Source organism: Rhinopithecus bieti, unplaced genomic scaffold (assembly GCF_001698545.2).
Source record: "Rhinopithecus bieti isolate Rb0 unplaced genomic scaffold, ASM169854v2 scaffold_48739, whole genome shotgun sequence".
NCBI classification, from domain to species: domain Eukaryota; kingdom Metazoa; phylum Chordata; class Mammalia; order Primates; family Cercopithecidae; genus Rhinopithecus; species Rhinopithecus bieti.
In genome coordinates this window covers 125,427-146,724 of record NW_016820251.1, presented here as the reverse complement: position 1 = coordinate 146,724, position 21,298 = coordinate 125,427, and the positions used below count along the sequence as shown (strand labels likewise).

The following is a 21,298-nucleotide window of genomic DNA, read 5'->3' as shown; positions in this document are numbered from 1 at the left end:
AATTGTAATGTCTTTATCTGTTGTTGGTAACAGGGTAATGCAGTGAGTTGGGAACTCTTCTAATCCTGAGTTTGTGTAGAATTGGTATTATTCTTTAACTGTTTAATAGGATTCAGTAGCGATGCTATCTGGATTGTATTTTGGGAAGTTTTTAAATAATTTAATTTCTTTAATTGATGCAGAGCTATTTACATTTTCTTCTTGAGGCAGTTTTAGTTATTAGTAGCTTTCAAGATATTTGTCCATTTCATATAAGTTGTTTAATTTATTGGATTGTTTCGTAGTATTCTTTTATCATTCTTTTAATATCTGTGGGATCTGTTCTGATGCCTCCTCTGTTTCTTCTGTTGTTGGTAATTTGTGTTTCTTTCTTTTAGCCTGCTAAGAAGATTAACGATTTTATTGAACTTTCCAGTCCAGCTTTTGTTTTCATTGGTTTTCATTACTGATTGTCCATTGGTCATTGTCTCGTCATTGATTTCCTCATTTGTCATTATTTTGTCCTTCTGTTTATTTTGGGTGGTATTGATATGAAGGCAGATAAAGATAAGTTGGTCAGAATACAGAGTCTGAAATAGACTTATACATAGATGGTTGATTGAATTTTGAGAATGGTGCAAAAGCAACTTGAGGGGAAAGGATAGTTTTGCCGAGAAACTACACGAGAGTAGCTAGATATCAGTTTGAAAAAAATAAATCTAAATCCTTACTCCACACCAAAAGCAAAAAAAAAAAAAAAAATTACTTCAAAATGAATAATAGGTTTAAATGTAGGAACCATAACTATAAAATTTCTAGAAGACAAAACAGGAGAAGATCTTCGTGGTCCTGTGAGTAGAGATTTCCTAGATTGGACATCAAAAAGTATAAAAAATAAGAGGAAAAAAACCTTGATAAATTGGACTTCAGCAAAATGTAAAATTTCTTTTAAACCTACTCTTAAGGAAACAAAAAATCAAACTGCTTTTCTTTTCTTTCTTTTTTTTTTTTGTTTTTTTTGAGACGGAAGTGCTCACATCTGTCGCCGGGCGGCTGGTTTTGAGCTGCCGGTCTCAAGCTTAACTGCAAGGCTCCGAGCCTCGCCGCCGGGTCCGCCATTCTCCTGCCCAGGCCCCTGCAACCGATAGCTGGTGACTCAGGCTGCCCGCCACCTCGCACCGGCTAGTTTTTGCCTATTTTTGTAGGAGACGGGGTTTCACAGTGCTTAGCCGGATGGTCTGATCGCATCTCCTGACCTCGTGCATCCCGGGCCCGGTCTCGGAGGCCTCCCACAAAGTGCTGGGATTACAGGCTTGAGCCACCGCGCCCGGCCGCAAACTGTTTTCTTGAAGGGAAAAGGTATTGGCAAAACGTATCTGAAAATAACTTGTATCCAGAATATGCAAGGAACTATTACAGCTGTTTAATAAGACAACCCAATTTATTAAATGGGCAAACGCATGAAATAAAGTTCAACGTTAGTCACCAGTGAAATGCAAGTTAAGTCAGTTAATCCATACTTTGAAGTTTGCTTTTCTGAAAGGATTTATTACTGCTTATACTTCAGAGCCACTAGCATGGCTAAAATTTAGAAGACCATACTAAAGGTTGGACAGGTTATGAAACAACTGAAACTCCCATACATTGCTGGTAGAAATGTGAAATGACCCAATCCCTTTGGAAAAACGGTATAGAAGGTTTTTATAAAGTTAAATCTATACTTACAACATCATATTGCAATCCCCTTTCTAGATATTAACCCAACATAAATGAAAACCTATGTCAACATAGACTAGTACAAGAAGAATGTTCATAACAGCTTTATTCACAATAGCCCCGAACTGGAACCTGCTCAAATGTCTGTCAACAGATGAATAAACACATTTTAATGTACTACTCAGCATTAAAAAGTAATGAGGTATGATTGTACATAACAACATGGATAAATCCTGAACACTTAGTAAGTGAAAGAATTTGGACACGAATCTATACTGTATGATTCCATTCATGTGCACCTGTCTAATCTGTAGTGATGAAGGCAGATAAGTGGTTGCCTGAGGCTGATGGTATTGTAGGAGTTGGAGGAGAGTAATAGGCAGGAGACATTAGGAAACCTTTTGGAGCATTAGAAATGCCTCTTGATTGTGGTAGTAGTTATGCAGGTGTGTGTGTTGTTAAAACTTATCAAACTATACCCTTAAGACTATCAGAATCTAATGAAGTAAAGTTTTTGTTATAAAAGTTATAACATTTTTTTTCATATTCTTATCCCCACTTTCATTAGTGGATGTGGGGACTTTAAGGCCACTACTTATTTTGGAAAATTTGCTATTTTAATAGCGTATACTTATATTTTATAACAAAAGTACAAGAAAAAAAAAAAAAAAAAACAACTCTCCATTATATCACATTTTTAGCTTGTGAAATGGCAAGTTGAAATCTCTTCTCTAGTCTTCCAGTCTCGTAGCCTTAATGACTACCAATTTTGATGTATACTTCTTCAACTTGCAGTCTGGTGGAAGTATATATATATGGATTAAATAAAAGCAAACATAGTATCTTTAAATCATAACAAGGGTTATTAAAAACAAGTGTATTCATCTGTTTTCATGCTGCTGCTGCTGATAAAGATATACCTGAGACTGGGCAGTTTACAAAAGAAAGAGGTTTAATGGACTTACAGTTCCACATGGCTGGGGAGGCCTCACAGTCATGGCGGAAGGCAAGGAGGAGCAAGTCACATCTCATGTGGCTGGCGGCAGGCAAAGAGAGAGCTTGTGTAGGGAAACTCCTTATAAAACCATCAGGTCTCATAAGACTTATTCACTATCACGAGAACAGCGTGGGAAAAACCTGCCCCCATGATTCAGTTACCTCCCACTGCGTCCCTCTCACAACACATGGGAATTCAAGATGAGATTTGGGTGTAAACACAGCCAAACTATATCAACAAGTATAGAATGTTTACACAGTAAAAATCAGAACCTTTTCTGACCCTTCATCCTAGTTCAGATCCATACTTTCAAAAGTTTGCTTTTCTGAAAGCATTAAGTACTGCCTAGATAGTATGGTTGTTCATGTGGATAAAACATCTTGCACATAAACAAACATCCTCTTATTAAAGTATTTTCTCATTGATAGTTAGCATTTTGGTATTATTTTGAAATATCAAGAAATCTTAAGTATTTAACATCAGTGACAGAAAAATTGAAATATCATTCAGTCAGCAAATATTTATAAGCATCTCCCTGAGCCTTTGTCTGTGATCTTTATTCACGTATGTGCTAAATGACATTTTGTTACAACAACTTGAAAACGACAGTTTGGTCAAGCAGTATTTTTGGTGATAGTGAAGGGGTTATTAAGGTTGGTATGTGTCAAACACAAGTTTTTCTTAAAATACATTAAACACAATACCCCATAATCATGTTTAATTTAATGGAGAATATTTATCATGGAAGTTTTGTGCTCATATAACTTTAGGAAATGCAGGGTTGAAAGAGTTAAACATTTTAAACTCTAGACTTCTCAGAAGTTTTAATATGTTACCTGAATCTTTAAGACAGAGCTATAGTATATAGTGACTCTGATTGACCATGGAACTCTTTTCCCCTTGGCCTTTACTTCCATGAATAGATATCTAAGCAGAAAAATAAATCTCTAACAGCATCTAAAAATTATAAAGGAATATTTTAAAGATGCACAATAATCTTAATGTGAAAACATTATATAGATATAATTTATCACTTATAGGTACTATATCTGTATTTTGTATTTATATGTTGAACTTTTGGAAATTAATTTATACATAATGAAAGAACAAACTCTCCATTCTTCCATCCTTAACTGTTAGAGAAAAGTGAAATTTATATTTCTTTTATATTTCAGAACAAAGTAGAAGAGATGATTTAGAAGCTTTAGGTCATATGTTCATGTATTTTCTGAGAGGCAGTCTTCCTTGGCAAGGCTTAAAGGTAATTGTTTTTGTGTTTCTTTATTGAATTTCATGAAATGTGAAGATATTAAGGTTCTCTCTTCCAAGTAAACAATTTTCATATTTTAACATTTTATTTTGTAAGTAGGCATCAGGGCTTACTGTGTTGCCCAGGCTGGTCTCAAACTCCTGGGCTCAAGCATTCCTTCTGCCTTGGCCTTCCAAAGCTCTGGGATTACAGGCTACCGTGTGCAGCCCCAGCTAAATAATTTTTAAATTACCACATTCTCAAGATGTTTTTTTTCTGTTTTAGGCTGACACATTAAAAGAGAGGTATCAGAAAATTGGAGATACAAAACGGGCTACACCAATAGAAGTGTTATGTGAAAATTTTCCAGGTAATGAATAATGTGAGGTTGATACATTATATACAGAAAACTAGAAATGCTAATTTTTGTTGCTTAAGTTTATAAATTTGTTTCTATGCTTAAAAAAAAAAAAAGAGCTAAAATATGATTTAAAGGATGTCAGCATTTGATGCCGAACCCACAGGAACACTTTGTACCTTTGCTTTGCAAATGGTATTAATGGAAGAAAATCCTATCTGTTAATAGTGTTGATCAGTACCAGCTGAAGTAATATTTTCTTTAGTGATATACTTTTAATAAGTTAAAATTTTTGCTGAGAAATGCCAGTTACAAAGTTTTGGTATACAGTGTTAGTCATTTGGGTCTCAATGTCAAGCTCAAAGGAGGTATATGAAGTATGATTTGGTTTAGTTTTCACATTAAACTCATTTAAATTAAGTAAGGCCAGTACAACCTTACTGACCTCACTAGTTTTGGGCTAATTTTATATTGGGGAGCTGTATGCATTTATGAAAAAATTTTGCTTTCAAGTAGATTTATGGCAACTCAAATTAAGCCAACAAAAATTTACTTAAGGTTTCTAAATCAATTAAGGAATAAGAATAACTTGTTAGGATATTAAAATAACGACTGTGATTTATTTGTGCAGCCACATTAAGTGAAAAGAGAACTAAATTTGAAGATAAAATACTGAATTCCTATCTCACTTTAGTATCCCCTGGTTCTCCTGTATAATGCTGGCATTATTAATGTAATAATGATATTATCATCAACATAACCAAAGTAGCTCTTTCTCAAGCTTGTTTATATTATTCATTGACAGCAAACATTATATATTTTCCTTTCTTGCTATAATATCTAGAAGTAGATTTTTTTAAATGTCGGTTAATAGTACTAGCAGTTTAGGTGTAGGCAGGTAGGATAGTTGTCATAAAGGAAGCCTATATAAAGGTGGGAAAATGGGGTTGGCAAATTAAATTGGCCAGGTATTTAGCTAGAAAGTGGAATAGTGGGAGAGTCACCACATAAAGAAGGCCACTGCGTACCACTTTTATTGCCTCATTGTACTGGGTGTGATCTTTTTCCTACTGGCTGGGGCTGCCTGTGAATGCTAGGTGTAACTTACCATCTCTTACTGTAGTGATTTTTTGTGCCCTGTAGTGATGGTGAAATGCCCTGCTTTACTAATTGCTCACCATTTTGCCTATTGTTTTTTTTTATATTTTTTTTTTGTTTTTTTCTTCTGAAAAGTATTACCCTTAAAAATACTTACATCTAATACAGTTGAGAATTACAATAGCATGCAGAGATTTGTATGTTGCCAAATAATTGTTAAATATCTGACTAGAAATTAAGAGAAGACTTACACTGTGCTCTTGTGTTATGTTTTTGAGATTTGTTTTAGCTTTCCTTTGTTAGCTTAATTGGTTAGAATACTGCTCAAAACCAAGCTTAGGAATTTGAATTCTCTATTAGTTAGTTGGTATATGTCACTGATTTTAAAGGAAATCCAGCAGGCCAATACAGATGCTTTCATATAAATCAGTTCTCACCGGTATTTTAAATAAAATTTTAAATTTGTAAACTGAATATGATGCTTTGTGATTAATCATACATTATTAAACTGCTTATTCAACTTCTCATACTGCCAAATATTAAAAATAATCTTATAAAAATAAAAATTTTAGCTTTTCCTAATGAAATGAAGCAAAAATAGTGGTTGTTAAACTAAACCTCTCATTTTTCTTGTGTCTATATTCTCTTCCTTCTTTTCCTCTTTTTTATTTTGTTGTAATTTAACTTAGAAAAATTTAAATTGCAATATAATTTTGTTACTTTTCAAGTGCTTTTATATAATACAATGTGCTTTTAGATACTTAACTTTATTATTGAGTATTAAAGAAAAGTATAGTCCAAATAATTTTTATATTATTTCTAGAAGAAATGGCAACATATCTTCGTTATGTAAGAAGGCTAGATTTTTTTGAAAAACCAGACTATGACTACTTGAGAAAGCTTTTTACTGACTTGTTTGATCGAAAAGGATATATGTTTGATTATGAATATGACTGGATTGGTAAACAGTTGGTGAGTATTCTACATAATAAAATATTATTTATAGTATCGGTTGTCTTTTTAATAGTACAGTATCTTCAGTTGAAAAGAGTGGAGAACAAATAGTTGTTTTAAAGGATTCATTTTATTGTTTTTTAAAGGACGTTTCTGCAGGTAGCACCGTACTAGTATTCTTTGAGTTTTTCAAAAGCCCTACATCTGGATTCTTTGCCTTTTAGCATGAAGAGTTACTTTTAACTTTCCATCCTGATTTAGTTCTTAATGTCAAATATACTCTTTTTGTGTAATATTCTCATGATTAATTTAATACTTTAATACCTTGATGAAAATTAAAATTTGTATAATTCTCTTCAAGTCAAAATATTGGAAATAAGCAATTTTAATAGTTTTTTAAAATTCTTTTAATTTTCTTAAAAGTTTATTCTATTTATACATTTGCTTTGGAAATGAGAGGCATAAACATACACATTTTTATCATTTTGATATGAAAATGTAACCTAAAAGTGATGGCAGCATTAGAAGATCTTTTGTAGATGTAAAAATAAGTACTTTATAAAGAATTTAAATATTTTAAAAACACTTTAAAAACTAGGTATATTCTCTTTGCTTTACCTTCTTAGCTTTAACAACCTATTTTGAGAATGATGCCTTTACTTAAAGCCTTAGTTTATTTAACAGTCTTTTGTTTTTTCCTTAATTCTTTTAAGCAGATAAATAAATGATTTTAAATAAGATTTCTGAAATAGAATGTATTGATACCAATTGTTATTGTATTGTAGCCTACTCCAGTGGGTGCAGTTCAGCAAGATCCTGCTCTGTCATCAAACAGAGAAGCACATCAACACAGAGATAAGATGCAACAATCCAAAAACCAGGTTTGCTGCCCTTTAGATATGAAATATCTTCCTTTCATGATTGAAACACACTTTTTTCTTCAATAGATAAAACATACTGAAGGATTGAAAATACATATTTTTAATAGATAAACTATTTTCTCTTAATTTTCACTGTTTATTAGTTTAATAATAGCATTAAAATGTTTAAGCATAAATCCCTAATTAATGGTACAAATTAGTGTAAACTGAGGAATATTTCATATTCTGTTACAATGGGAGTATTTGGATACCCTATTGGAATGAATTGTAATAGCACTTGATCTTTCTAACTGTAGTTTAGTTCAGTAAATTATTGAATTTCTGCTATTGTAAAGCTACTATTCTACACATTATAGAAATTAAGAAGTAAAAAAGAAAGTGTAACCTTTAAGAATGATTTTGTCACCAGTGACTAAAAGCAGTGTTGTAGCTAAGAGCTCACTCAATTCTCTAGAATCAGGCATACGTGGATATGGCTTGACCCTGGGCAAATAAGTTAATCTCTCAAAGCCTCAGTTTCCTCATCTATAAAATGGAAATAATGCATGTTAATTTGTAGCATAAATAAGCTTTCATTCAATCAAAACTCTTGTGTCTGCTGTTACTGTTATCATTATTATTACAATAAATACAGAAATAACTATATTTAAAAAGAGAATAAGTTATATTACACGAAACACTAATAAAGTGCCATGGAGGAGATCATATGTGGGGCTCTATGAAGATTTTATGGAAGAGGTAGCTTTTGACACAAACCCAGAGAATGAATGGAATTTTTAAAGGGAAATGAAGAAATAAGGGCATTTTGGGGAGAGTGAATAATATAAAATATGAAGCAGACGTTTAAAAGTAGAGAATTTGAGGAATAGCAAGCGGTTCAATTTGTTTGGAGCAGAGAGTAGGTAGAGATGGATTAGAGAGGGAGTAGAGAGTCAGTCTGAGATAAGGCATAGAAGTTGATCAAGTAGAGAGTTCATGTTTCCTGGCCAGGTAAAGGAATGGAAAGCTGTTGAAATTTTGGGCAATGTTTTAATTTCTCTCTCTCTCTCTGTTTTTTTTTGGTAAGAAAGTTTTATTGAAGGTATCTTTGACTTAAAAATTTTGCTATCATGCTGAGTTAAGGAGTGTCTAGAAATTTTCTGTTAGAACCCTTTCTGGAGAAAGATAGCGTGCCATCCTTTTTTACTTTCATATTGTTTATCCCATCAAAGTTTAAGTGAAGATTAAAGATAAAAACAGGATGAAAATCAAAAGAAAGAACACCACTTGTTAAAAATCATAGCAAAATAAAATGCTACATTTTAGGGAGTGTTTAACAATATTATGCTGTAAATCATGGCCAATTTTAAAAGATTAATATTACATTTTGACTTAGAAAATTGGTACTATAAAGCATCTCATACATAAATTTACTTCATATATAAATTAAAATTAGTTGACAGCTGGAGTGCTGTGAAAAGATTCTGTATAAAGAAAGAAATGGCTCAGAAGTTGAGACTTAGTTTGTGTTTTATAAACCAGAGTTAATTCCTTGAATGTACTTGGAAGAAGATTAATATGGTATTCCTTGAAATTCTCCACTTGAGCTGTTAGGTATTATAATAAGTGAAATTCCTCTATTGTTGAATTAAATTATAAATCTAATGTTTTAGACTTTTAGTTTTCTACATGTTTCAGACATGTCTTGCTAAGTAGATTGTAAGCTCACTGAGAGTGGGAACCATGTTTCATTTGTCCAGTCCTTGTTGCACTAAATGTAGGGTGTATATATATGTGTGTGTGTGTGTATATATATGTATGTGTGTATATATGTATATGTATGTATATATATAATTTGTAGGCAGTTCTTTAGGATAGCCTTATATATTGAATTTGGGATGTGAATATACAGATTTTCATCATGATAGAAAAGTTGTATATCTAAAAAAACTCTTCTTAAATATCTCTAGACCACTAAGCAGCTTAAGTTCTATGAGAAACCCACAGTTCACAATCCCAGAGGAAGAAAGATGATTTCAAATGACTTAAACCTTTGTAATTCCCGTAGATAAATGATAAATTTAAGTTGAGGGGATCCTGAAATTGTGGGGTACCTGTAATTATTTATTTTCAGGAGAGAACGTGTAGCTCTTACTATATTCTTAGAGAGTTCCACGACTCCAAAATACTGCTGATTGCCCTAGATATTTGTCTCAATTTTAGCATAATTTTTATTCTTTAATCTTTTCTAGACTTGACTTCATCTGATTGATTTCAACTTAAGCTACAAATCTGCTTAATTCTGGTTATGAATTTGGAGGGTTTAACGAAAAGACATTATAGAACTATCATTGTTTTGATGACATACTTTATGCCACAGAGTATGTAATTTTGCATTGTACAATTTAGGAAGCTTAGTGCCAGAACATTTATTCATGTGTCTACTTGAATTTTACATCTCTCCCCTTAAGGTTGCTCTGGCCAACAATATGCTGGAGGGTCCGTATACTCCAATATGCTTGGCACTTTGTGGCAAGATTTTCATGACTTTGTTTGAAAAAGAAAGAAAGAAAGAAAAGAGTACTGAAGGCTTTAGAATATATTTAATTTTGGTAAGGAGCTGGCTAGTATTACTGGAAGAGCGTTAGGCTCTGAGTTGGAATTCCTCTTGTACTCCTTGCTAGGTCTGTGACTGTAGGGAAGTCTCACTGTCTTCATCAGTAAAAGGGGATGATAATATCTACCTCAAAATATGATAAAATATAAAGCAGCTAATTCAGAACCACACATGTAATAAAGCTTAAATAGTATATTCTTCTCCCTACTTTTTATTAGTGTTGTCCACATTTTCCTGAAACAGAAGTTGACCCCTATTAAGAAACTACTATTAATTTTACTGGTAGATTATGAATTTTACTGGCTTGTTATTGCCATGCAGATTTGCCAAGGGATCTAAAAACATCAAGAGTTTTCAGATTATTTCATAGACATGGGTTCCTTAATTTGAAACAGATAAAAGGAAATCAAGGAAGCAAAGAGATTCATATGTATAGGATTATCACTTAGAAAAAAAAATGTTTGTTTTGTCATATTCTGATAGTATTCTGTATAGTGCTTCTCCCTTTTCAAAGAACTTTTCTGTTTTCTCATATTATTCTCACAATCAGAAATGGGGGACTAAGCAAGAGAGAAAATATTTTTAGAATCTCAGGTACAGTTATTTAAGGGCTATCATTTGTACCTTGCTAGGAATAGCTCCTCATCAGAAAACCAGTGATGACCTCTACTGTGTAAAAATATAGTGGGTGGGCTTCTAGTGTGCCCATGGTTTATTCAGAGTTCTGTCTTGGTCATGGCATTTTTACCTTTCTGGTTCTTTGTTAGTTCATTTATAAAGCTAGAGGGTAGAGTCTGTGATTTCTAAGGTATTTTTACTTCTAAAATTTTATGGTTCTATTTTATTTTTATTGTTGATCATTACACAATTTGACAACTTAGCTAAAATCACCCCACATTCTGTATACAAAGATAACTGCACCATGATTCAGAATAGTAAGGGTATTTTAAATTTCCTTTTATACATTTGTTTTATATATTATGAGGATAAGATGTTTAACATATTGGGTTTTTCTTCTTCCATGCATGCCATATGCATTTAATAAATGGCAGTCGGCAGACCACAGGGCAGCTTGGGACTCCCAGCAGGCAAATCCCCACCATTTGAGAGCTCACCTTGCAGCAGACAGACATGGTGGCTCGGTACAGGTATTTTCTGATTTTTGCATGAGTGATTATTACCCAGGTTTATACAACTAACCCTTTTTTTTGGAACTCATGGCATGATTTCATATCTTAATGGAAAATTTGTTGCTGAACTTCTCTAGCCATAATTCTATTCCTTTGTTATTTAACCAGAAAAGCCAAAATTAACGTGGTCTAGAAAGACCATCAGGAATACCAAGATTTTCCTTTGTTCATTTTGCAACTATATGCAACAATATTTAAGGCATACAGGAGATTAGAAAACAAACAGTATTATGCTTGAAATAGGTATTAAACTTGACTTTCCAATAATAAGATCAGTCTTTTAACGCTTTAATAGAACATTTTATATTTTTTCCCATTCATTGACTTTGCCTCCTTTAAACTTAATCAGTTAAATATCTTTTTTTCATCCTAAGTACTCAGAATATACTTTCTGATTAATTGTTCAAATAAACATGACCCTAATTTTTATAATAGCATGTTTTGTTTGTACTTATAAAATATATGAGATGGAAATTTTGATGACAAATGTTTAATACTCCCCTCAATAAATTGTGTGTCTTTTTAGATAAATTTAAAGCACTCCCTTATTTATGATTTCTTTTCACCTTTTTTATACACTTAGACACAGCTACTTATATGTACTCAGCCCTCCATTGCCCCGTAAATTTTAATCATTTATGTATATTGTAGAAATAGGGAAAGATTGCTGCGTCTCGTATTGTCTTTTAAAACGTTAGTTTAAGGTAATCTAAAAGCTTAAAGTAAGTGAGATAACAAATGTTATCTCAGTACATTTCAATTTAGAATTTTTTTTACATTTTCATTTTTTTCTTTACATATTTTCACCTGAATAATTTGCAATTTTATCAAATTTGCATTTTTCTTAATGTATATATTTAATCAACTGATTCTGTACTCTGGATTCTATTCTTTCTTGATTTGAATTCTAAAAATTAAATCTTATGAGCTCTCATGTCTTTCTCACCATTAAATTTTAGAGGTAATTTAAATTATATAATCAAGTACTTTTGTAGACTTTTGTAGTTTATGGAATTTTCAGTAGTGTGTGGTAGACTTATTTGAGTAGATCTATAAAAGTCTAGGGTGAAGGACTTAGAGGCAAGGGTATCTAAATTGTAAAAGTTTTTATGACCTCAATTCATATAGTTAGAAAAGCTAGCCAAGTAAATTATATTATATTTGCATAACACAAACTATATTTTGTACATATCTATATATATGTTCATATGGTTTTAAGTTTGTGTGTATGTGTGCAAGTGTTTTGCTCAGTGCAACAATTAAGGCACTATTAGAAAATTTTCCTACCATTTCTGTACCATTACCAGATTTATTTTCTTAGCCTCTTCTTACTCGTATGTGATTCCCTGAGGTGGCTCAAAGGGTGAATGAATTTCATTATTCACTCATTATTTCACTACTTCATGTTTATTTTTTCACATGTTTTCACAGAGATGTTTGAACATTGCTCATTTCTCATTATTTCTAAGAGTTTTCAGCCTACTGAGACTACATCGGACTTCATCCTAATATTCAATAAGTGATCAACTTAATAGATTTCTAGTAATACATAAGTCCATAAATACATAGGTAAAACAAAGAATAGTATTTTCATTGACTTCGTGTATTTTATAATGTTAACTGACACATGATATGATGGCCTAATATGATAGCCTAAGTAGGATCATGCCTGAATCCTTCCCACTCCAAAATAAAGACTGAATTCATTTATAATTTATGTCCTGTACACTTTCAAAATTATTTGAAAATTTATGATATGACCCTTGTGTAACTGGACTAATGAAATTATAAATTAAAACATAATAAGACCAAAGAAAAGTACCTGAAATTTGAACTAATATTATTATAATTGAATACTATATTTGATTCTAAATGAAGGCATAAAGGGAAACAATATGTTCTATTAATATTACTCTCATTGTCTGATGGAGGAGAAATAGAGAAAAAAAATTTTTAGTAATACAAAAGTATGAGAAGAATTTGCCTTGGGCTTCTTTGTGCAATGATCATTAAATCACCTGTTGAACAAACTTTCAAATGTTGGCTTTGCAGGAGAGGCAAAGACTTTATATGGCAATTAAATTATTCATAACCAACATACTAAGAGTATATCATCGAATAGATATTTTAGGAAAGACATTTCCATAATTAATAGGTAGCTATCTGGTGTTGAAATGTGATACAGATTTAGGATATCCAGAAACAGAATCAACAGTTACTTAAAATGAGCCTTGGTAAAACTATGGCTTTCACTCCTCATCAGTGCAGTCTTTTCCTTGGAACTGATCTTGGCTGTCAGTGCAGCACTGAAAATCATTCCAAGCTGTTTAGAGTTGACATATAAGATGAAACCTCTTGCCATTTTTGACCTATAGAAAGATCCTCAGATATTTATTTCACATGTACTTTTAGTGGAAATTACCAGCAGAGCCTAAATTTGAACTCCCTGCCTTTCCAGAATTACTGTATAGCAGACCAGACATAGAGTTACCAAGTTGATGATGTTGCAGTTAAGAGCCCAAGCTCTGCAGTCATATTTGAGTTCAAATTCTGTGCCAAGTTTATTTATTAGTAAATGAGGATTTTAACAGTTCCTCTACCTTATGGTTTTGTTATGAAAATTTTAAAAAGTAATTAGCATAGAGCTTGAGGCTTAGGAAGTGTTAGATAACTGTAGAATCTATTGTTTTTGCAAATTAAGAAACTTGAGTAGTAGTTTTATTGATCTCTGGGAAGTGAAATGTTAGAGGTATAGTCAAAAGAAAGCATTGATGAATGGGATTTTCTAATTTTATCTCTTTAATTCAATCATATTAAGTCAGTAGCTAAAAGATACAGCTGTACATTCGATAAACTTTTCCATTCTCGAGAATAAGAACAATATTCAAATATCTAAAAACTTCATTTTGTATCAGCCTGTGTTCTGGAAAACCCCTAGGGGAATCAGGTGTGCCCCCTCTTGGTTCCCTCTTAGAATCATTGGTAATAATAAATATGGCTGAGAAACTCAGACTTAACCACATTCAGTTTCTTGGCCATTCATTACTCAGCAAATAGCTAAGTGTTCGTTACATGCTAGGCTCTTCTAGGTTTTTTTGAATGAAAAGAAATGTATAAAGACATGGTGCCTGTGTCCATAAAGAAGTCAGTGGAGAAGGCTGATGAACACGCAGGGTGATACGTGGAGGTAGCACAGGGTACTAGGAGAATTGATAGGAAAAGCACCTAACCTGGATGAGTCAAGACTTTCTGGGGAAAGTGACATCTAAACTGAGACATAAAGAATCAGTGGGAGTTAATCAACTGAAGAAGATAGAAGGGATCAAGAGAGGAGTATACCAGGCAGTGAAGACAATATGAATAAGGTTGTGGCAAGAGAGACATATTGAGGAAGCTGATTTAGTCAAGCTGGTGTGTGTTGAGAAATGAGACTGAGAAGGTGTGCTGGAGGTAAATCATGAAGGATCTACCATGTCTTGTTACTAAATTTGGCTTTATTCTGAGGATAATGGGTAGCCATAAGGGGACTGGGAGACCAAATTTGATTAGTGTTTTCTAAAGATTGCTTTTGCTGTAGACTAGATTGAAAGGAGGTAAGTCTAAATAAGGGATACAGCTGTCAAAAGTCTGTAGTTGAGGAAAAATATTGAGTAGTGGGGATAACAAGAAATGAAAGACTTTGAAAATAATTAGAAGGTTGAATTTAGTTGGGTATGGGCCTGAGGAAAAGTTCCGTTATTACCCCTTTTTGATATGTTTCTACATGGCAAATCAATATCCCCAAAATTAGGTTTTAAAATATACCACTGACAACAGATAGTAGTAATCTCTAATTCCATTTTAGCTGTGCTTTTCACTGTAGCACAAATCCACTGAGCTCAGTGCCAACTGAAAATCTGATCCTGTATAGAGGCAACTGTAAGCAAAAGTAAAAAGACAAATATTAAGGACACTGCTGAAAAATTGTTTACATGCTTGTACTATGTACATGTACTATGAATACCTCCTGATTGTTTGGAAATCTCTTATAGTTGTACAGTCTTTGGTTTGAATCTAACGAATAGTGTGACTCTGAGCACTTGGGAGGAAAAGGGGCAGAATTACAAATGGTGCACATATGTTGTGCAACCAGGCATTGTTGAGGAAAACGAAAGAATAACATTCATTGTTGTAATAAGCAGTCTGATCTTTCAGCTGATGAAGCATCAGAACAAATAAAAATACAGCTGGTGATAACCAAAAAGGATTAGGCAAATGTATCTTGAGATGATAATAAAACATACGTGATTAAAAGTCAAGAGGAATAGTAGATACCATTATCTCAATTACATTAATTGTGAATACTGACCTTTCTAAAACATTTCTAACACTAGTTTCAGTCTATAAAATATTTGAAAATGCAGTTATTAACACGGAACAAAATCTAGTGACTATTACAATCATATCTTTCTATTCGTAGTTTTCTGGGGTACTGAAATCTGCAAAAGAGAGGTTGTGGAAGGAGTATAGTTATATGCCTTTATTACATAAATTGTAGTTCATCTCCTTTGATCTAGTTTAAGAAATTCCTTATCTATTATCATTGTGGTAAATCAGTATTATGAATTTATTTTTTTTTTTTGCATTAACATTTACAGTAACATCTCTGAAGACTGGGATGATCAAGGAAAATAATTATCCTAAGTGGAAGTTAATTGAAAATCCATTTTGGCTTATCTTTGTTGAAAGTTTGTGAGCATGTCACTGTGCTTTAGGGTCATCTTTTGCAATACCAAGAATACCAATTATGCCTTTAGTCTTTAGGATATGTAAAGAAGTTGGTTTCATATAGTATATGTGTACTGTAACACAGGTTCAGAAAATTATTTGAAGTCACTCTTTTAACTATTATTATATCTCATTAGTGTGCTTTCTTATAGATGCCTTTTAAAAAAGCTGAATACATAAATATATGTTTTAGAATTTCTAACAGATGATTGGATAGATGAGAATTTGGCTAATTAATATATTTGGTGAATTCATACATTGTATCAAGGCTCTACGTGGTAATCTTGCTTACAGGATATCAAATAGAAATTAGGAAGACAGGCAGGGCATGGTGGCTCATGCCTGTAATCCCAGCACTTTGGGAGGCTGAGGCAGGTGATCACTTGAGGTCAGGAGTTCAAGACCAGCCTGGCCAACATGATGAAATCCCATCTCTACTAAAAATACAAAAATTAGCCGGGCATGGTGGTGCACACCTGTAATCCCAGCTACTTGGGAGGCTGAGGTAGGCAAATTGCTTGAACCCGGGAGGCGGAAGTTGCAAATGAGCCAAGATTGTGCCACTGCACTTCAGCCTGGGTGACAGAATGATACGCCATCTCAAAAAAAAAAAAAAAAAAAAGCAATTAGGAAGACAGTAGTATAACTAATGTGTATGAATTAATTATATTTGGAAAGTACATTAATTTGCTTTTAAAAATCATTGACAATAAAGATACTATGTGTTATGTCTGTACTGTAAGTCTATAAGAATAACATCTTTTGGAATTGGATTTGTCAGGCATCTGTTAAGTTAAAGAGCTCAGACTTGCTTGTGAGCTCTTTCTCCAATATCCCTCTTAAATTCTGACAGTAAAACTGGAGTCTAGTTGCCTTTTTTTTTAATCTTCTTAAAATAAGAACCATATTAAGTTTCTTGTCAAATTGGGAATGTCAGAGGAAATTTCTTTTCAAGAACAACAACAATCCTGTATAATGCCTGAATTGTTTTTTGAAATGTCAAACCTCAGAATATCTGCCATTTTTATATACTTTTAAGAAATCAGCCTGATGTACACTAGTATTTCAGAGACTCATCTTCTAGTTCAAGTTATAATTCTAGAAATGTCACTGAAATAGAATTGTTCTTTAGAATTTGGCTTATAAAAAAATTTGTACATATTTGATTGTTTTAGCCTTCCAGGAATATAATGATATATTATTTACCATATTATATCTTCATTTCTTCTTTGTAAAACCCTTTTGCAAAAAGGCACAAATTTTAAGTGAAAATACTTTTAATGCCATGATACAGTTTCAAGTCACCGGTGTTAAATAGGCCAGTTTTATGAAGATCAACAACAATATCCTATCTTAACTCTGTTACCACAGTGATTCTATTCTGAGCTTGGGATACTAGCCTCTACTCAGAGGATTGGGGAATCTGGGAAACCCTGGCATATTTACATTAAAGGAAGATGTTGCTTCTTTCTGGTCTGGTTCTGGTCAACCAGGTAAAATGGGATTTGAAACATTTCAATAAAATAAAGTTTACCACAGTCAGGTATAAAAAGTCTTCCTCTGTGAACTAAAGTAAATCAGATTATATAATTGCAGCGTATATATAGTCACTGTTGCTAGAAAATATGTAATTAATGTTGCCAGAATTTAGACTACCTGGGTTTTTAAATTTTCAGTTATGTTGCTTAAAATAGGGGAAGACGTGTCAGAGGAGCTGCCTGTAAGTTGAGGTGGCATCCCTCTACCTTTCTAGGGCCATTGAACAAAAGGGAGACTAAGAAACCTGTTGAATAGTATGTTGAGAAAAGAGCAGTGGAAATTGTTCAGTGAACTGTTTGATTATGTACCGGATACATGCACTCTGTTCAAGGTAGTGAATATGTGAGATAAGAATACTGCTTTCTATCTCCTTTCCAATTTAGTGCAGAGGCTCTGACATTTTCAAAATTAAGAATAAAGAACCAAATTATGTTCAATAATTAGAACAAATAATTACTTTTAAATGTTTTCAGAGAGAGAGAAATAAAGAGAAAAAATTTACAACTCAGTAGAATGACAGAAAGGAGGCAGCAAGTACCCCAGAAAAGGAGAGGCATGTGAGAGTATTAGATGTAAGAGTATTCTTTTCTTTAGATTGCCTTTGAAGATTATCAAGGCAGTTTTGTGTGTTTTCAGCTGTAGGCACAAACGCAGTGTTCATTTCTCAGTACTTACTCCATATAGGATATAGGAAACTGAATTTCCACTATTCTTAAGTTAACTCAAATATGTTGGTTGATTTGTAGTTATTAATACTTTCCTTGGAAATGGAGAGGGTCCTGTTTCTCTACACTAAAGTGTCAGGTCTACAAGGACAGGGATGTTTATCTTGCTTACTTTGGTATTCCAAATACCTAGAACAGTGCCTAGCATGTTGTAGATTAAAGTAAGAACTTAATTAAGTTTTAAAAATATAATGTACTATAAATACTGCTTTTAAGTCTAATAGTCAGTTGTCAACTCTGTAGCCCATGCCAGGGTTGCTAACCTTTTATTTCATTTAAAGAGATTACGTAGTGAGTAGGAGGGGCATCAAAGAGAATTCTTAGATTTTTGAGTCTGGAAGTCTAGAAGATGGGAGGGCTTTAACTGAAATGGGAGCCATGGGAAGAGCAATACATTTCAGAGGGAGTAGGATAAATTTTCCTTCAGAAATGCAGAGTTTGAGATGCCAAACTTGGCTTAGCAAACTGAGGATATGGGTGAGTAGTTAGGCCTAGGGAGTCCTTTACCTAGAGGTGATAGTTGAAGCCATGATTATAGATGAAACATAGTAATAATGGTGGCCACCATTTATTGAGCTCTTCCCATATTCCTGGCACTGTGCTTTATATGTTGACATTTATGTATTGATCTCATCTCACCCTCATATCAGCTTTGTTAATTAGATGCTACTGTTCACCATTTCATACTTGAGAACACTGAGGTTTAGCAAGGTAAGGTATCTTTCCCAGAGTCTTATAGCTGGTAAGTGGTAGAGCTAGGCTTTGAGTCTAGACCCATCTTACTCCAGAATTTTCAGCTATTGCCAAGTGATTTGATGTACAAGAAAATGAGGCACCGAGGAGAGTGTCCTGAATACATTTTCTAGGCATTTTTGGTAACCTTTAAAATAACTCTTATTAGGGTTCTTATGTAGGGTTGGAGAACTGATTGCAAGGAGTAAAGGAATAAACACATGGAAAATTTTATAAAAATGGAAGTGGTGAGTTATATACTTTTTTTCCAAAAAGTTTAGTGATGAGGGAAAAGGAAGAAATAGGACAATAAGGTGAATTTGCAGAAACAAGAGAATTTGGGAGAATTTGGGAATTTCCTCATGATTTTTATCTTGTTTCAGGATTTCATTCATGCGTACATGCATTCATTTATTTCAACAAATATTTATTGAGTGCCTATTCTGTGCCAGGCATAGCAGGAAACAATACAAGGTCTCTGTTGCCCTGGAGCTTAATTTTAATGGAGGTAGGGACGGATGTCAAGAAATACAACAAATAAATGAGCAAGCGAATAAGAAAAACCCAAACACTGATAAATACTGTACAAAGAATTTAAAATAGGGTGTAACATAAAAGACTGTGTCAGCATAGACCTTTTTAGCTGTGTGATAGAAGAGGCCTGTCTCAGAGATGCTCTTTGAGAATCTGAAAGATGAGAAGTCAGCTAATAAGTAGGAAGAGAATTCCAGGCAGTGACAATAGATAATGCCAAGGCCTGTAAGTGGGAAGAATCTTGACATACTGGATGGAGGCTAGTGAGCTTCAGAGAAGGTGATGTGAGATCAGAGAGGTAGGCAGGCATCACATCATGTGGGACTTTGTCAATTTGTGTAAGGAGTATAGATTTTTTATTCTAAGTGAAACGGGAAGCCAACAGTTGGAGAGTTTTAAGCAGGGAGCTATATGTGATGTGATTTGCATGTTAAAAGGAGCACCCTGATTGCTGTGTGGACAATACTTTTGAGTGGGGGACAAAGCAGAAGACTAGATAATAGGTTTTTGCTCTTAATCACATAAGATATCATAGTGGCTTGGACTGGAGTCCTTGTATTAATAGAGATGGTGAGAACTGATTAGATATGGGATATGTTTGGAGAAGGATTTAACAGGATCTGCCATTGATGGATTAGATGTGGTTTTTAAAGAGGAATCACAGTGACCCCTACATTTGAACAACTGGGTGAATGATGGTGTTGTCTCTATTTAAACGGGCAGTTTGAAATGGAGACTTGAGCATAATTGCAGATTGAAGTGAAGGGTCCATTAGAAGGCGTAATATTGAAGTTTTTCAATATTCAAGGAAAGTAATTAATGATATAGCAAGGTGCCAAAGGACATAAGCACACAAGAGGAAACTGATTGAGACATACATGTAGGAGTTAGCCTTAAAAACCAGAGGGAAGAAGACAGAAGACAGAGATTTCGAAAAGGAAAGGAAGTAAGTTGAAAAGCACATACTAGATGACCTTGATCTTTAATAAAATGCTAGACCTATTACTGTATTTAGTTTTGAAAATGTTGCTATTGTTTTGTTCCTCACATTAACTTTCTAATTGAAATACTTTAACCTTAATTATGTTTATCCTTGTATAACCTATTTAGTATGTATGTATATTTATGGGTGTGTGTGTACATATATATATATAAAAAATTTTTTTAAACAGGTTGTAAGTTCTACAAATGGAGAGTTAAACACAGATGACCCCACCGCAGGACGTTCAAATGCACCCATCACAGCCCCTACTGAAGTAGAAGTGATGGATGAAACCAAGTATGTGTTTATTTTACTTGTTTTAGTAACTCTCTGTTTTTAAATTATGCATGTTTGAGATTTATAGTTACATACAATTATTTCAGGAAATTTTTTTTAGGGAATAGCGTGCATGCAAAACAAGCTGTCCATGCATTAATTATTTTAATCACTAGAGAATAAGTTTAAAACAGGTTCGTGATTCAGGTAATATCATTTCATGAATCAAGAACTATTTTAAGAACTGTGCTTTCAAATTCTTTATTGTAGACATTAACCAGCGTTATTTTTAGCCGTTGTTGAGTGTCTTTAGCGGAGTGTTGATGCCACAGAGAAGGCTTATTGAGGGTACCTATCAGTCTTTTTTCTGTAGAGCATAAGCAATAAATCATTCTTATAAAATGCATGTTTTAATATTTTGAAATTAGCTTTTTCAAAACATAAATTATAACCCCCAAAAAAAAAAAAATCAAGTGCACTTGCGAAAAAAATTTAAGTATGACAAACAATGCCTGGCATATTTCAATGTGCGGCTGTTTCTGATTCTCTCTCTGTCTCTCTCTTTTTTTTCCTTGTATTTTTTTTGTGTGTGTATAGCTGCCAGAAAGTGTTGAACATGTGGTGAGTCTCAAGTGTAGGCAGGCAGAAATAGCTCCGTTGACTGTAATTTCAAATATTTAGCATCATTTTGTGTATTTTGAAAACAAAACTCTCAACACAGCAAT

The 21,298-nt window shown here is 33.3% G+C and overlaps 1 protein-coding gene across 12 annotated transcripts in view; it reads left to right on the top strand.

Annotated features, from left to right (window-relative positions):
• Nucleotides 1–21,298, top strand: part of CSNK1G3 (casein kinase 1 gamma 3) — a 106,341-nt gene that overhangs the window by 73,475 nt on the left and 11,568 nt on the right. For 4 of the 12 annotated variants that reach the window (XM_017859739.1, XM_017859728.1, XM_017859730.1 and 1 more), the window contains 7 exons: nt 3,868–3,953; nt 4,227–4,311; nt 6,221–6,369; nt 7,137–7,232; nt 10,881–10,976; nt 20,488–20,594; nt 21,171–21,194. In XM_017859739.1, the coding sequence (XP_017715228.1) occupies nt 3,868–3,953; nt 4,227–4,311; nt 6,221–6,369; nt 7,137–7,232; nt 10,881–10,976; nt 20,488–20,594; nt 21,171–21,194 (643 nt within the window). The remainder of the gene's footprint in view (nt 1–3,867; nt 3,954–4,226; nt 4,312–6,220; nt 6,370–7,136; nt 7,233–10,880; nt 10,977–20,487; nt 20,595–21,170; nt 21,195–21,298) is intronic. The other 8 variants (XM_017859740.1, XM_017859735.1, XM_017859731.1 and 5 more) reach the window with 7 other exon arrangements.